Consider the following 17,743-nt stretch of genomic DNA (forward strand, 5'->3'; position numbering starts at 1 on the left):
TATCATCTTTAACAAATGCAGTGATTCATTGGACAGGGCGGAAATATTGTTGGGAAGGTTTATTTCTTTAGTTTTGGTGTAAAATAAAAAGTAAAATAAATCCATGCAAGTTGCAAGTCAGAAATGTAATGAAAAAAAAAATCTTTCAATTTTCCCTTAAAGACCCTTTTGAAAAAACATACCTTCTTGCCATACCTTCTGACTGGCATAAAGTAAGCAGTTTTTTTTTTTTTTTTTTTTTTTTTTTTTTTACCGTAATGCTTCTGTATTTCAGTGTTTCTGTAAATTCTTCAACTGTCAAATGGGGAAGATCACACCTAATCTTATAAAGACATTAGGAAGAAAGACTTAACTGATGTTTGTGAGGCACTCAGATAAGATAACATTACCACACTTTCTTAGGAAAAAAATTAATACTTTTGTGTTCACTGAAGTGTCTGAATGGCAGGTTGAGAAATACGGTACACAAAGAATAAGGATGATGAAAAGAAATACTGAACAATTGAATGAGACATCAGGAAAATAGTATATGATCATGTAATTAAAGACAGTATCATAACATCTACAAACAAGGAGGAAAAATTAAGATTGCAGGAAAAGCCTTAATTGTTGCATTTCTTCAATTCTGAGGGACTGGCATTGTGACTAACTTTCTTTTTATTCAGTTTCTTACTGAACTTGCTCTCAAACTGTGGCATAAGATCTCTGAGAGTTGATTTTAACTAGCAGAAATAAAAGGTCAAGTAAGTCATTCAGCCATGGGACACACTCATTCAGTGGATACTACAGTATTCATTTATTATCAGCAGAGACTTAACTCATGTATTCAGATCCAGGTCTTAAGAGTACATTTATACCATTCTGTCTCCACCTACCTCTCTACAAAGCCTGTATCTGCCCCTTCCCTCCCCCCATCACCCCCTGGATCCATCCTATCTAACTCAGCTACTCTTTCATGTATTTCTATCCAAACTCATTTTACTTAAGTTTCAGGTTTCCCATTACTCCTCCTGCTCATGTCTACCAGTTCTCTCCTATAACACTGTGATTCTCCCTTCCCTCTTCCTATTTCTTTCTCCTTCTCACCCCCCCCCCCCCCCATTAGACCATTTCTTCCTTCTTCTTGCTTTAGGGCACTAGTAAAAGAAGATCTGAAAGCAGAATGAAGATAGCCTCTCTTCTGTTTTAGCTAGCACTAAGGCAACCTGTGAGAATACTTGTGGAACAGGGTCAAAAGAAACAAGTACTGAAAAAGTACATATAAAAAAAAAATCTTAGGCACCTAAACTTCAGTAGGGAGTTTAATAATAATAATGTTCTAAGACTGCTTTTAAAACAACTTTAAAATCAACTTCTGAAAAAAACGATGGACATGTGATAACAAGAAAGCTTATTCTTGGTGCCTGAGTAAAATTCATATTGCGGAGAAAAAGTTATTTAGGAAGACTGGGACTTTTCCTCCTCTTTTAGCCATGCCAAGGTGCCTGCCATTCTTCTCTGCCCAGTATCACCTGACCAAGGAGGTCACTGACAGAATATCTTCTATGCTGTTGAATGTGAGAAAGTTCTCTCTCCTGAAGTTCTGCAGCATGTTCATGACAGAGAAGTACGCTGTACAGGTATGGCTGGCTCTCACGCTGTTGGCCAGCCCAGTCCCAATCACAACCAGATACTGATGGAGCCCAAATGACAGTTGAAGACATGACAGTAGGTTGACCTGACTTCTAGTTGAGAATGACATGGATATGTGACTCAGGGGAAACAGGAGTATAGTTCCTCAAGAGAGGAAATGCGTGTCATTCATTTTGTGAGTGACAGCAGCTGTCTTCAAGCCAGAATCTCAAAGAATATCCATCAGCAGCATAAGCTACAGATAGACAAGTTTGGTGTTTGCATGGCTGATGAAAGGACTGGTGACAGGATATATTTTTAACATTACTGTGAGTACAGCTGATTCCATTTGAGAAGTCCTTTTCCCCCCCACCCCCGCTCTTTCTTTTCTTCTCTCTCTTACAAGCCAGTTCTTTGTGATATGCTTCTATTCCTGCTTTCAAGCTAACACCAAGCTGCACCAGGCATCTAGCCTATTTTTTTTTCTAGCAGTGGAGGTGGGGAGGGTGAAGTATACTTTATGGTGTTAGACCTCAGCTAAAACTGGCACCAATCCCTAATGTAATACCTTTGTGTGACAAGGACCTGTTGGTGTGAACTTTGGCACTGCATGACACTGATTTCTTGAATATCTGATTGGGACGGGTTATCAAATTTTTTGAGCTTGAGGTTAGCTTTGCTTCAGTGAATGAAGCTGCAGTCTAATGTCCAAACAAGAAAGGTCCACGCACCTATTTTGACTACTAGTTAGCAGTAGAAGGCATAACAGGATAGCTAAGACCTGAAACAAACAGAAACCCTTCAAAAGACATTTGGAGTACTTACCTTTGTGGTATAGAGCATTTCTAAAGGAAACAGAGCAGACACTTGTGCCATCTCACTGCTGGAAACATTTAGAAGGAACTAAGAGAGGAACAAGACTTCTATGCACTCACAGGTGTTCATGGATGCAGGTGGTGCATCTGCAGCTCTGACAATGTTATTTTAAAATTTTGCACTCTTACTCGAGTGATATGTGTACCTAAAGTGAAATTTGCAGAGACTCAAATATTCAAGTCTGATAATAAAGATGCAACTGACTAAATTAGCGTGTCAGACAACCTTAAAGCATCAAAAGCTGAAAAATTAGAATAAAATGGAGAGAAATGGTCCAAGTGATTTAATTACAAGTTCACCATCTTGTTTTATTAGTATGCTGTATGAAGTGTCAACAGCAAGCTACAAGTTTACAGTTTAATGAATATGTAAAATAAATGTATTGTTTGAATCTTGAAAGCCCAGTGAAGATCAGGAAATCCAGTAAGTCTGGAGAGCCTGTGCTAGTTAAGAAACACACTAAAAATGCAAATTCTAAAAAGGTCCCAGGTGCTGTATGGGACTAACATGTTGAGATTAATTCTGGAGAACCAAAAAGCAGCAAGCAATTTCAACAGCAATAATTGATATAAATCTGCAAGTAGTAGATTTGTTGGATAAGAATTATAAAAAGAATTCTGAAAAGACACAGTCGACAAACAAATAGGTGCTCTATCTTGAACAAAGGTATGGTGAAGAAATGGTAGCCTCAGAGAGTTTTCCAGAGCAAGAAAGTCTGGGAATAAGGTGGTAGTCTCACAGTTTGAACATACTGATGAGGCAAAATAATCTGATCTAAAAGAGAACACTCTTGTGGCGGATTGCTGATGAGCTGGACCCTAATTTCCACACCCAGAAAGTCTCTCAGATAAATTCTGACAGCTTGTACATGAGATTATGCCAGCTAGTCTCTTTTTTCTGTACTTTTCTTTGTGGCTATTCTCTAATTTTATACTCAAGAATTGAACCTTTTATTTTGCTGAAATGTTTCCTTCTCTAAGCAGATTCTATGTTACAAATAATCTTAGCTAACCATGAAAAGACACATTATTTCTCTACAAATGCTATCTGCAGACAAACCCTTCAAACAAGTATACAGACTTGGAAGTCCCTGGAAATAAGAATATATTATCCAAAGTACAAGGATCCATTCTGAGACCGGCTATACCAAATACCAGGACACTGAAAGGCTCTACAGAAGAGTGAAGCAAGAGAGAAACAGCCCTAATTTTATGAAACTTTGTATTGTCTTATCCATCTATACATTTATTACAGTATTATTTAGCAGTCCTGATCAAGACTGACACTTCATTAGGTATTCTAGTTCTAGTACCAAACATACTGACAGATGCTATATTTTGTGTCCTATTGCTATGATTTTGTATTTATTTTTCCTTTAAAGCTTATCTTTGAGATAAATGAGCAAACTGGTTAGCACCTAGAGTCCAACGTGGCATAGTAATCAAATGGAAGTAACCAAGAGAACGATAACATGCACTTAAATGTTTTTAGAATATGCACCATAATTATATGCAACTTTCACTTCGCATTATGTCCCATGATTTCATTAGCAACACACTGCATATTAAACATTTTAATATAGTGTTCCTCCTAAACAACAAATAGCATATATGACTCTAAAAAGAATGTTAGACTTATGATGCACTTAAACCGTCACTCTTAAAATAGGATTTTTGTATCCTTTTCACATAATTATGGGAAATCCAACAACATTTCAAGAATCACTAACTGCAGAATTCTTTTCTTGTAGATGCATATTGTTATCTTCGTGTGTTCCAAATTGAATGAAATTCTAAGAGTATAAAACATTTTAATAATATGCAAATAATCTTGTAATAATTGAACTTCAGGATAGAGAAGTTTAGAAAATAGTGGCAGATAACAAAAGTAATTTTCTCTTTAAAGCCCAGATTACTTGTGATAGCCCAACTAAAAGAAGCTACACTGGTTTCCAAAGCCCTTGAACAGATTAGTGTTCTAAAAGCCTGTCTCTTTTGTTTGAAAACAGAAAATTAATAATTCTCTGCATGATTCAAATCAACACCAGTATCTTGTTTTGCAAGATGTAACTATTATCTAATAATAACAAACAGGTATACTGAATATGAGTTACATTATAAATTCCAAAGCCAATGTGCTTCATAAATGGGAGTGCTTTAATAATTTATAACACTGCTCTTGATATAACAGACATTTAAAACTGATGACTACATTAACAGGCTATTACAGGCAATATAAGTTCAAGGGCTGCAGGAGATTCTTGTAATTGCTTTATTCTTTTACATTATTAATGCATTCTAACCTCAGTCTACTTCTCCATGGACTTTTAACGTAAAATTAGTTCACCACAAATATTTTGGCAAATTCAGAAGCACTATGAAATGAATACGAAAAATTACATGATCCTTTCTCCTCTAAAGGTACTTCTCAGAATTCAGGGGTTAAGTCAAATACTACTTTGTGGAATAATTCTGTTCACTGTATTTTTAAAACAAAATGTCCATAAACTACAAACTTTAGTCAGCAAGATTATCATCTCAGTACCTTTCATAAACTCCCGTTTAAACAAAAGTTTTGAAGGGGGGGGAGAAGCATAAACACTCCCACTGCAAACCTTGATACTATTCCCTAGACTTACTGCTAACTAACTCCCAAATGAATACAAGGTGGAGAAAGAGAGAAACTTCTGTCAAGAAACCTTCACAGCTTAGCTTCAGTATGGATGGTGAGATTATTTTAGTGAAATAATCCTGGAAGAGAGCTAGAGGGAAAATTCACATCCTTCATTTCCAAAGAAATCACAGAACCAAAACTTTCATGTCTAACACTGTTCCTCCTGCTAAATGTTTACCAATCAGAAAAAACCCAAACCAAAGAAACCCCCCAAATTGAATACAGTTCTTGAATTCAAGTTACTTAAAGGCAATAAGGGTGCTACAGGTATATCCTACAATTACTTCAGCAATGGTGGTGGTTCTGGAATAACAGACTGGATGAACAGCAATTGGAAAACAATCCACATACCTGTTTTTTCTGAGCTCTCATGACATCAACTTCATACTCAGCATATTGTAAATCCTGTGCAGGGTCCTTGGTATACTGTAAATCGCAGGAACTCTAAAATAAAAATAAAAAACACAAATCAAATTTAAACTTCTATTCCTTCAACAAGATGATGCCATATGGTAGAGTCTAACGGAAGCATCTGGCTTATAATACAGAAGTATTAAAATCCTGCGTTTATGGAAGTTTTTTTGTTATTGGACACAGATTAGATAAAAAATATATTATCTTGGACTGGTAATACAATAAGAAAGTAATAATGCAGTTAGATCTCAAAGAAAAGAAAATATTCTTATTTGGTAGTTGCTTATTAGCAGCTTCTCTCCTCAAAAAGAAAATATTCTTTCCAGCTCATGACATTTCGACACAGCCAAGTGTTGCTCCTACTAGAGGCTTTAATGCTCAAGATTATGCTTCAGTTCAGGCCAACAGAAGTATTAGTTCAATATCTGAGAAACACTTCTTTTATTATCTTTTTGCCAAGTACCTTTAATTACATTTACTAACCTTAAGGCAGCCATAAATTTAAGTTTAATTCTAAAGAAGAAAATATGCTAATAGAAAGGAAAATTATCACGTAAGAATTGTTTACATTGTGCTGCATAATTCTCGTTACTCATAAACAGAAAATAGCAAGAAGTCAATCATACAAATTATGGAATAAAATAAAGCAGAATTATAATTCTTATTAGACCAATGGATGAAAAAGAAATTCCCAATGCATTAAACCAACTTGAAATTTAGAGCATGTTTTGGACCCAATATGGAAGAATCTACTTGGCAAATCTTTAAATTAGTTTGGTACTTTCTTTCCAAATACTCCTAGAGACCTTTTTGAGGGAGACCTAGTTGCTCTGTGGATGATTTCCAAAGAACACCACTGAGGCAGCTTGCAAAGATTCAGACACATATGAAAATGTCTGCGTAAGCTGTGCACTCTAAAAGGCCAGATGCTTCCCTTTGCTGAGTAAGGGACTGTTATTCTGAGTTATCCCATTCTTTAGGCATGTTCCTCATCCATAAGCCCTGCTCTCAGTGCTCACATGCAAATATCTGCTCTGCAAATGGAGTTGGGTTTTATCATGTCCCTACCTTCCCATAATAGGACATAAGGACTATTACAGAAAAGAACAGGGAATGGTGCCTAACTTGACACTGCACCTGCTGAGGTTCCATATCACAGCACAAAGATATAAGTGCATTGCACTAACCATCCTCGTTGCCAGAAATAATTAGCTAATGAAGTCAGATGATAAATCTGTCATTTTCTGGCAGTTAGATATAACTACAGACCTGAATAACTAGAATAGTATTAAAATTGCAGTCAGAACCAAGCTCTCTGATGTACTTGAAAAATACAGTTTAAATAATTAATGTATCTGTTTCTATGGTTAGGAGCACTGAAGGCTTTCCAGTAATGTACACATATTGTCCAACTCAAAACCCAAGTCTAGTAATTACTACCAGCTCTTTTGGGGGGATTCTGGAGACTATATGTATATATTTAAAAGGTTATGAGCAAAAGTTACATCAAAAAATATAGTTTTTGAAAAGTAAAGTTTAGTCTTTATCATCTTAAGGCACACTGTATTGCAAATGGCATCTTGGTGATGATTTATTCTGGTCAAAAATCACTTGAAATAATTTGTAGGCTTTAATATACAACAGGCAAGTGAACAGGAAAAGGTGCACTAAAACCCTTTCCCACATAAAAGACTGGAGACCATAGACTAAAAACTAGAAGAAGCCCAGTTTGCGCAATGTAATATGAGGCACAGTTTCATAGCCCTAACTGATTTTCTTGCCTGCCCAGACAAGCTGTAGGGTAGGAAATGGACAGGAATAAAGAACTGAGGCAGTCTAGCACAGAAGGAAAAAATGCCAGGCTGTATTTGCTGAAGTCAAAGAGCAATACCAGCAGCAATTTCTTCCATTCAAAAGGAGTATTTGGGTTTTTACCTTTTGGGACTAGAAATTTCTGAAGTATGTGCAAGATTTATCACTTTGGAGGTGCCAAGTGATTCTCATTACCTTGCTAATACAAACACTTCTCTCAGAGTTCCCACAGCAAAATTACAGATTTTGGTAAGGAACTCTAGCACACTGGCCTGATTCAAAGCCTCATGCCCTAGGAGAATAAGGATCATCAGCAGCTTGCTGCAGCCAGGAAGAGTTCTCCTCTTGAAACATCACTGGCATCTGGTTTAGGCATTAGGGCACATGTTGCCTTATAAAGTTCCAAAAAAACTGAGTATAGGTTCTCTCTCAATAACATGAAAGGCAGTGGTATTACTTTGGAAAAAATAGAGGGTTATAGCATCGATACTTTTCTTATTTCTAAATGTAGGAAGATGACTGAAGATTTGGAAGCTAAAAATCAAAGCACCACTATATAAAAACATGTAATTTTTAAATTTATGAATTAAAGAGGTTGGAAGAAACAGAACTGCTAAATGGTTTTCCAAGAGACTGAAATTCCAGTCACTAGACTTGAAGGACAAAAAGTAGTAGTAATATTACTACTATTCTAAGACAAAAGCTGTGCATCAGACACTTAAATACGTACCGTGGGAGGAAATGTTTTCTCAAATACTTTTTTCCACAGTTCCAATGGCGTATTTGCACGCAGTTTTCCAATATCGCTATCAGATGCAGGTGGTGGTCCTAAGGATTACAGCAGAGCACAAAATAATACACGTATATTGTCATAACAACATGAATTATCAAATAATTTTGGACAATGGTCCATCTAATTTAATATTTTATCTTCAACAAAGTGCTACGAGCCTTGAAAAAGCACTGATCTCCTACCATAAAACAGATTGTGTTACTATTGCATATTATATTTTAAGATCAAAGCTTGCCCTTATCTTATTATTTGAAGTAGTACCAATACTTTATTAAAATACCTAGCAAAACTGCGAAGGTAATTCTCAATAATATTAATACTGAATCTTCATTTTAAACTTTCTAAGCCATTTGCTTCAATGATCAGTTAAAACTGATACTGATAAGTATCTGGTTAATATTAAATCATCTGCTAAAATTTAAATTGATCTTTTATCTGTTTAATTTTTTTTTTTTTAATTTTCATAATCAATTTAAGACACAAACACAATGAACAGGAAAGGTACTAACCTATCTGGTTCAGCGAATCCAGGCCTGCTGGTATAAACAGAGGTCTGCTATGGTCTACTGATACAGATTTACTAAACAGAGGGGAAAAAAAAAGAATCAAGTGAACGTTTAGCAATCAACTAAAAAAATTACATTATTCTAGCCAAGACTAAGACTGTTATTGGGCTCTGTACACAAATATATCTAAATAAAAATCTATTCAATTGTATCAGTGACCATGTTTCTACTCAGTCAGTTTTGGGATCAAAATAAAGAGTTATTGCTGCCTGGTGCAAAGAGACATGCAGCTGAGATGCAGGAGTAAAACTGCATGAACAAGAATCTTGCAGAGATGCTATTCTTGAAAAAAGAGTTTGGGTGACTAAAATAGTTTTATTAAGTAATTTTAAACTCTGGGCAAGTCATTTAATAGTAGGACAAACATTATATTACCTTTTATCGAAGCCAAATGCCAAGTTATTAATAAGAACACGGGCTTTCTGCAGGAGAGCCTCAGATTTACTGGTAAACTAAATGAATTCAGAAAATAAAATATACTTTATGATCTTCCATCAGAGAAATATTACACGTTATGTCATCTGCACAGAGGATTACAAAGATACCCTGGCTAGTTCCTGACCTCAATAAATTTAGTGTATGTTCACTGGATTCACTAGGATAAAAATAACTAACAATTTTTTTGCTTGAGACTAATGAGTTAAGATTTTAAACTACATTAAAAATTATCCACAGTATCGTGAACATTTAGAGATGTAATCAACAACTATGAAAGTGTTCACACATCATAAAAGTAGCTTGATAGTCAGAGGCAGAATTGGTACAGATTTCTCAGAAACGAGCTCACAGAATATGTTCTCAAGCAGCATGCTTATTCCTCTCTAAGGGCTCTTCTACCTTAACACATTCATGTCTTTGAGAACCAAGTTAGATCCCTAGTGAAGGAAATGAAGCTTCTCCCACTCATTTCAATGGGAATCAGGATTTAGTATCCAAAGAGGAGTATTAAGCTCCCAGTTTTTCTTTTTTAATTAAAATATTGTTTAAATACTGTTTAAATTAAAACTTACTGTAAAATTTACTGTTAAAATAATGTTTAAATTTTTAAAGATCAATATGATTGTATTCTCAGTGCGCAAAAGAAGAATTCACATGCCATAAAGCAGAATAAAAATCTGTCACTTAAAGTCCTCTTAAAACTGCAAGATATCTGGCCTTACAGTCATACTTCAGGTGAGTATTCTTAAACTGCTGGAAAGACATGCCCTTCGATCCACGATTTTAGATCTACAGAAGTCTGATCACTAGACATAAGTTCATACAACTACCAAATGGGCCAGTTCTCTACTTCTATCTAGGACAATTGCTTTTTCCTCCTGCTTTCATGTACCAGCAAAAGCTTTTGTCCAGCTGTGCAGTGAATTAAGTTGGGGAACTGAGCTGACTAACAGGTAACCATTTTTATTTAGCTTATGCTGGTACTGGGAATTATGTAGTTTGCTTATTCTTAGGGCATATTCATCCATCTTCTGGCAGTACCTGCAACCCATTTGAGAAATCAGCTTATGGAGAGCTACTGTAAGACCAATTACATCCTATTTGCTCTAGGAGTTTTATATTTCTATTTTTCAACATATTATTTCATGGCATAAACATTGCTCATCTTTTCCTTTCCTTAGTTAAAAAGCAAATATACATACCACTAATGATGCTCCATAATAATGTGAAACAAAGCGAAGCGTCTTGCTTATTATTTTCCTCATTTCAGAGTCAAACTCCTGAAAAAGTTGATATTGGAATGTATGTGTAAGAAACAAAAACCAAGATATTGCAGCCAGAACTTTTCAATTTTTTATCTAAACTGCAATGCACTTAGGCTACAATATACGAGGCGTTCAGCTGTCAGCATAATTATATCTTCAGACAGAATCAGTAACAGCCTACTCTGATTGAAAAGAAATGTCACAATTTCCCTTTGTTTCTCTTTTACAGAGACAGCCTAATTCAGGCAGTATATTATTCCAGAAAAAGTTTCTTAATTGGGAATGTGTATTCAATTTCCAATTAGTTTTGATTCTCTTTTGTTTTAAATTTTTTAGAAGTAGAAATACTGCCTACTAGAATAAGGATTTTTTTTTCTTTTTGTCAAAATATTTGGTTTTCAGTAACCTTTGGCTATAGGCTTTCTAAATTGTAATAGTTGCAAGATTTGAAAGGTGCATCAAAATATCTTTTAATCAATATTTCTTTAATATAAGATCATATAGATGGCCTTCCCTGGACAAAGTGAATGAAAACCTGGTCCCAATGAAGCCCAAAAGATTCTGTCCACAGATGCCAATGGAATGAGGCTTTTATCCTGTGTTTATTACAAGAGAGTTACTGATTTTTAAAAGGCTCGTGGCTCAGCATAAAGCCCCAGTATGAAAGAAAGCCCAGTACTTTATTAATACAAATTAAGTAACTCAAAGACTCAGCCTAGTATCAAAGCACTATGTTGTCATTTAGAGAAGCACAAGCTGCCAACAAGGCAGCTAAAATCAAATATGCTCTTCTAGTTTCTCATGATCATGTGCTACTTGAAAATTAAGTACACATTTGTTTGGATTTTAAAAAACTGGGAGGGAATCCAGCAGTACTACTCTCTGATATTTCTTCCTTCTCCCCAACCACCCCCCTAAAAGATGCAATTACTCACTAGTCTGTAAAAAATGGTAAAATAAGTACTTTTAAAAAAAAAAAAAAAAAAGAAAAAGGCAAATTTGAGAATGAAATAATAGTTTACTGTTCTTGCTACCACAACCACCAAAAATTGTGACCAGCTGACCTGAGAAATGCCCATCGTTCATTACCATACAGATACAGCCTCAGCCAGAAGGGACAGATGGAGTTGGATTTCTCTCATTATACACGAAAGGGATCAACATGATGTCTTCTTGCTTCCCTCCTTGTTCTGCAGCTACTTCTATCTAAAAACTTTTCAAGTGTATCATAGAAATCATTTATTTGGGAGTATTCTGTGAAGGAATGACAGCATGTCTCCCATAATGCCATTGGATGGAAAGATTTTTTTGTGGTAGAAGGCTGACTGGTCATATTTTTGGTCAAATGATTACCATTATGTTACCAAGATTTTATTATAACGTAGAATCTTTACCAGGAATCTTTTCATTATAAATATAAAATATTACTTACATGAAAAATATCATATTTGCTTCCAATTATCACCAGAGGTAATGGAAAAGGATCAACTAACTCATAATCCTATTAAACAGATATATTATAGTTAAGCAGTGCAAGAACAGTGTAGAAGATTGTGACAGTTAAAGGAAAGGCTCTAAGATTAATTCCCAGAAGACAAGGCTTATTTTTTCAAAACCTTAAATTAGATACATAACTTTAATTTAATATCCATACCAAACTCTACAGTTTTCTCAGTTTCTTCAGAATTGGTCAGGGCATAATCCCTTTGAGCAGTCAGAATACTCATCAGCATTAAACTGATAGAATGGGCTCCTGCACTATATACTACATCTCTAACATTAGAGGAGGGCCAGGGAACGGAAGCATATACTCTCCCTCTCAGAGCAGTTGCCAGTTTGGATTAGCATAACTGGCTCTCTGACATGTTTCCCTCTGTGCGTCACACCCAAAGTAATGCTGACACAAGCTGAAGAAATTTAAACAGAATGATTTGCTTGGGTCACACATTTGTCCTTCCCACACCATGTTCCCCAAACTCTTAAAAATTAAAACTTTGATATCAGCAGAGAGAGGAAATCACCACCTGATGACTGCTAAAGTGTAGATAAGAATCAGTGGAAGAAAACAGCTCTAGGATGTAGATTTAACTGTTAAAGGGTTAACTTCAGACACAAGTTTTAATAAACACAATACAATAATTCTCAAGTTATCTGGCAGATTTTCCAGAAATCCACATGACACTAAACTATCCTCTCATGTCAGCTCTAGTGGTCAGGTGTTCATAACAGTTTAGTGAAGCTCCCTTCACTGCAGCAGAGTGGAAAAGATCTACGTTGTAACAGAGGTTGACCTAACTGTTCTCTCCTAAAGCTGGTTACTTTGCATACAAGTTAAATGACTCTCAGCATATTGGCAAGAAGCTACAAAAACTGAAAATCCTGTACTTTGAGAGGAAAAATAGTGGCTTCATTCATACACTGCCAAAGCAAAACCTTTCAGCAATATTATCTGCACTTAAAACTGGGGGTACAGAACTGAAAAAAAAAAGGGGGGGGGAGGGGGAGGGAAGAGCTAGTTTCTTAACTAAGAAGTAATTCAGAAAAACATCAGAAACATTAAAACAGGCATACTGACCTCTATTCGTCTGGCCTTTCAACTTTTGATTACGGAATACTTTAGGTGCATTCAGCCTTTCTAAAGAAAGTTTGCCTGTGATATATTTATGCTTTACCATTATAGCCAAAAAATCCTTATGCAGTATAATGGAATACACCTAGTCATTAAAAAAAGAGAAAAAAAAAAAAAAAAAAAAAAAAAAAAAGCTCTCTGAACCTCATCAATTCCTCTTAATCATAAAAATATCTTCAGCTACAAAATGACAGATAAAAATTTCCTTAAACCGTCAGTTACTTTTTTGACTATAAAAGACAGTATTTCCTCCTACAAAAGGGACATTATTTTTTTCTCAAACAATGATGAAAGTTTAAAGAGAAACCAGCAGTAACATAATATTGTGTTTGTCCTCCCTTCTGTTTTCCATAACGAAGGCTGAACAGAAATGCTAGTTCAGAATATATAATTATGTCCTCTACAGGGCAGGTATAAAAAGCCTTTTCTTCTTAACAATTAATAGTGTTACTTATTTTTTATTTATTGAAAGAAGTTGGTGGTTTTCAGATACGGAAAGCCCAATACGTAACCCTGATATTATGGTCATGATTTATGTTCATGTGTGTTTGAAGGCATATTCTTTTTGTGAACTACCTTCTCTAAAAGTAAAAAAACAAAATCATAATCCAGCAGAACTGGAATTCTATCCTCTAAATCTACTGACTGTTGCATATGTTGCTTTCTTAAAAATATGAATTACTTTACAATATTTGAGCTATATAAGCGTTTGCAGTATTGCGGCATATTATAGAAGTTAGAGTAACTAGACTTCTGTTCCAAGTCCTTGAACTGCTGAATACCTATTTATGCATTATATATACACAACATTTGTAGAGGTTTAAAGCACAATGCCTTTTCATTTCTATTGCGCATAATCTAGTTTAGCTTTTCCAGAGATTTAGTTAGCAATTATGTTTAAAGAACTGATGTTAACATTTCTGAAACTTTATAATTTAATTAGTTGTCAGATTATCAAAAGGCATTGAGTTTGTGATAGACATTTAAATAAATGCAAAGTATATAGTCATGTTGATGGCTGTTATAACTATATTCTTTGCTTAAATTTGTACCTTCAGCTAGTCTCTTGCTAGATGACTTTTGTACATTCTAGTTTTCATCTTCATTTAAAAAGAGATGAGGGGGGAAAAAAGCAAACTGCTACTCTAAAACTATTTCTTTTGATTGGTGTAACATGCCATAACAATCACATTAGATATCTAACAAAAAGATATAAGAAACCTTCTTTCCTTGTTTCTGCTCTTATTGAATTTTTATTAAATTGCTATAATTTTCCAGTGAACAGGTTCATCTACATCAAATGGATTTTCAGTCATGCATAAAAATCTAAAAGAGTTGTTTACGATTTTCAAACGCATTATCTTTAACTGTATAAAGGCCTGTGACATCTGGAGAAAATATTAGAAGTAACTTACTGGATGATCCTTCTGTAGATTGTTCCACATCCTCTGTTTAATTTCAGTAGCTACTTCAGGATTTGTCTTTCCCAGTTTGGTTAGAATTTTGTTCACATGGTTCCTGGTGACCTGCAGAAGACTTTCCATAGTAGTCCAGAGTTCGTTAGGTTTGGACAGATCCAATACAAGAACTATAGCAAATGCCCTATTAAAAAGAAAAGGCATTATTTGGTAAAATCTTTGGCACATAAGACTGTTAGCATTTTTGTATACAACCATACCTTTACTAAAAAGGCTGAAAACAAAAGACATGAAATGTGAGTGCTAAGATTAAATATTAAAGCAAAGGGAGACAGCTTTTAACGATACCCTGAGCTCTGAGGAAACCTATTCATCGTCTCTTGTTCAGAACTATTACTTTGGCAACTTCCCATCATAAAGTTTTTGGAGATTGCTTATGTACATAAGTGTGTATATATGTTTATATGTACCAAACAATTTCTGGAGATTTTGTTTCAAAGCAGTAGAATTTACAACGTCCTCAGCCCATCTAGCTCCTTCAGTCTAACAGTACCATGTATCCCTCCCAGTTGAAGCAATGTTAGCAAACATCAGGATCCTTCCTAACCATGTACATCTTATAAAGTTCTATACTTTGGTTATTCTTTTGTAATATGAAATAGAAAAAGCTGGTAACGGGCACTATTCTGTGTTGTGGATTGCTGTACCGATTAGTTGGAACCTTAAATAAGTGTATGAGAAAGTCTTCTGAAAGACAGATCAGGAAGGGAAGAAGTCCGAGTACTCAAAACATACATACCAGCTACCAGGCTTTTCAGGGTGGACTATGACAGGAAATTCTTGCATATAAACTCTTTTCCCTCCCCCTCCCTCCCCAAAAAACCCAAAGTTCCACCAACATTAAAATGCAACTGTGAAGCAGAACATTGCAAATGCAGCAAACTGACTGGACACAATGGTTCTTTCATGTTCCACCCTGACTTCGAAAAAGTGGATTCCAAAGCAGAGTCATATCAGAAACACTACAAAGCAAAATAAATGTCCAATTTCACTTTAGAATGCAAAAAAAAAAAAAAAAGAAAAAAAAAAAAAGAAAAAAAAGCCAAAAAACTATTAAAAAGTCTCTTGGTGAAACTAGATACAGTTCATGGAACTTTTAAATAAGCAAATTCCTTAATTACAGGCAGATAAGAAAAACAGTAAAAACCCCTTTACTGAAATGGAAAAATTTCTGTGTGGTATGTTAAAATATTGCCTTTCAAAAACAGACGGTCTTAAGGTTCTGTGATGGGATAATAACACTGTTCTTTAAGATCATCCATATCAGAATATTCCTTATCAGTAAAAAGGAGAGAAAAAGAGAAGACTGATGGAGCTGGAGCTCAGTTAAGTTCATTCACACAGTGGCTGAACAACGTTAGCTGATTTTTCCCTCCAGCTCACCAAGTGATTCTGGCAACAAGAAGTGTTTCTTTTTTCCTTATCTATTACTCTCATTAAATAACATTATCTCAGTAGCCAGTACAGCAGCAAATGTAGGTGATAAAAACGGCAGCCTTCCCATTATTTTCTACAGAAATTACAGCTCACTACCAAATGAATAAAGCAATGCATCAGAATATAAATGTAAAATATGGGGTTTTTTTTTCATCCTGTTCCCCCCTTCAACTCTTTTTTCCCCTAACTAGAAAGAAAACACAAAATGCCCCCCCCCCCCCATCACCTTCTCTTTTCTTTAGGCAAACAGCATCAACTTTCTTCTCCCCATGATACCTTTACTCTTTTCTGGATTATTCTCTGGACTACTCTGGATTATTTATTTTCTAATTCACTCTCCTTTTTTCTTCATTTTTTTTTTTTTCATAGTTTTAGTCTCAGAAACATCATCTCCCTTCTCTTGTGTGATCTTTTCATCAGATGGCCACTCCACTTCTTTCCAAAATCCACAGTATTTTCTCCTTATAGTCCTTGTCTTGCCCTCCACCCTGAAAAAACTCTCCACAGAGAGACTGTATAAGGAAGTGGGAAGTCAGATTTTATCTCTGATATGCCCTCAAGCTGCTTTTTCTGCTCTTCCACTGACCATAAAAAGAGACTAAGTCTTCTCTTTGTTTTTATCTCTTGTACCATCTACTTAAAGCCAGCCCACTTCCTTCATGGTACTGCTTTCTCTTGTGTTTGGAGATTGCTAAGAATTTAGCTTATTAGAAGAGGATCAGGAAAAGAAAGGTCAGAGTATCAGTGGTATTACCACGATTTTTAGGAAATTCACAAAAGTTTTATCTTGTGTTTTGAAAGTTTTCCACAATGGAAGGTCTAGAGATTTACTTCTGTTTAAATGAAAGCTGAGATTGACTTTGTTATTTTAATATTAAGCGCTTACCTTATGTTGCTGCTAGTGATTGGTATTCGAATGAGTTCCACCAATGAGGTTCCACCACCTAGTTCCCAAAAATGAGCTACATCTTTAGGCTGCAAAAGAGAGTTTCTTTGCATTAGAAATGTGCATTTCCATGCAACACCAAGAGAAGATCTTGATGCTGGTAAAATTGGCTTTTACACGCAAGTAACTCAAAACTGTATTATTTCATTAGTTTTTTTTCCTGAAGAAAAACAAACCAAAAAATGCCAAAAGAAAAAAAAAAAAGGACACGTTCAAGAAATCCCATATAACAGTTATGAAAGACTCCTGGCAAGCTTGTGACTACCTTGATAAAATCACTACTTTAAAATAAAAAAGCCAAAAAGCAGTGTGATTAATGTTAAACAAAAATTCAGGTTCTCTTCCTTTTGTTTTTGTTTATTGCTACTCAAGAGAAAGTATCAGACTAAGGCATTTTGAGAAGTTTGCAACTGGAAAAGTAATGCATCTTATCTTCCCTTTTAGTTTCTGGGAAAGGTTATAAATGATTTTTATCTTTCTGACAGAGTCGGATCTTCCACTCCCTGCTTCAGTAATAAAACAGCAATAGTTATTATTGCTAGGCAGTGTCGTGCAGTGATGGGAATTGGTTCAATATTTATATTAATATAATCTGCACTGCAGAAGTTAGCAATATTAGCACTTACCCCCAAGATTAAATTATGATTTAACATCCCCTAAGATGAGTCTCTCTCTCATAAACCTGGTTGTAAAGTATCTTCATTGGTTTATACTCATTTTAGATGTTAAAGACAAAGTTGAACACCTGCATCCAAAGCAAAACTATGTATCATCTTACAATAGGAAAATAAAAGCACTCAGACAC

The 17,743-nt window shown here is 35.2% G+C and overlaps 1 protein-coding gene across 2 annotated transcripts in view; it reads right to left on the reverse strand.

The window, feature by feature from the left end:
• The window catches only part of DYNC2LI1 (dynein cytoplasmic 2 light intermediate chain 1), a 57,513-nt gene that overhangs the window by 36,618 nt on the left and 3,152 nt on the right, over positions 1 to 17,743 (reverse strand). For both annotated transcript variants that reach the window (XM_064509586.1, XM_064509587.1), the window contains exons 5-12: positions 16,879 to 16,967; positions 14,493 to 14,679; positions 11,881 to 11,949; positions 10,386 to 10,463; positions 9,121 to 9,197; positions 8,689 to 8,759; positions 8,117 to 8,214; positions 5,512 to 5,604 (exon numbers count right to left, since the gene is read on the reverse strand). In XM_064509586.1, the coding sequence (XP_064365656.1) occupies positions 5,512 to 5,604; positions 8,117 to 8,214; positions 8,689 to 8,759; positions 9,121 to 9,197; positions 10,386 to 10,463; positions 11,881 to 11,949; positions 14,493 to 14,679; positions 16,879 to 16,967 (762 nt within the window). The remainder of the gene's footprint in view (positions 1 to 5,511; positions 5,605 to 8,116; positions 8,215 to 8,688; positions 8,760 to 9,120; positions 9,198 to 10,385; positions 10,464 to 11,880; positions 11,950 to 14,492; positions 14,680 to 16,878; positions 16,968 to 17,743) is intronic.

This window comes from Dromaius novaehollandiae, chromosome 3 (assembly GCF_036370855.1).
Source record: "Dromaius novaehollandiae isolate bDroNov1 chromosome 3, bDroNov1.hap1, whole genome shotgun sequence".
NCBI classification, from domain to species: domain Eukaryota; kingdom Metazoa; phylum Chordata; class Aves; order Casuariiformes; family Dromaiidae; genus Dromaius; species Dromaius novaehollandiae.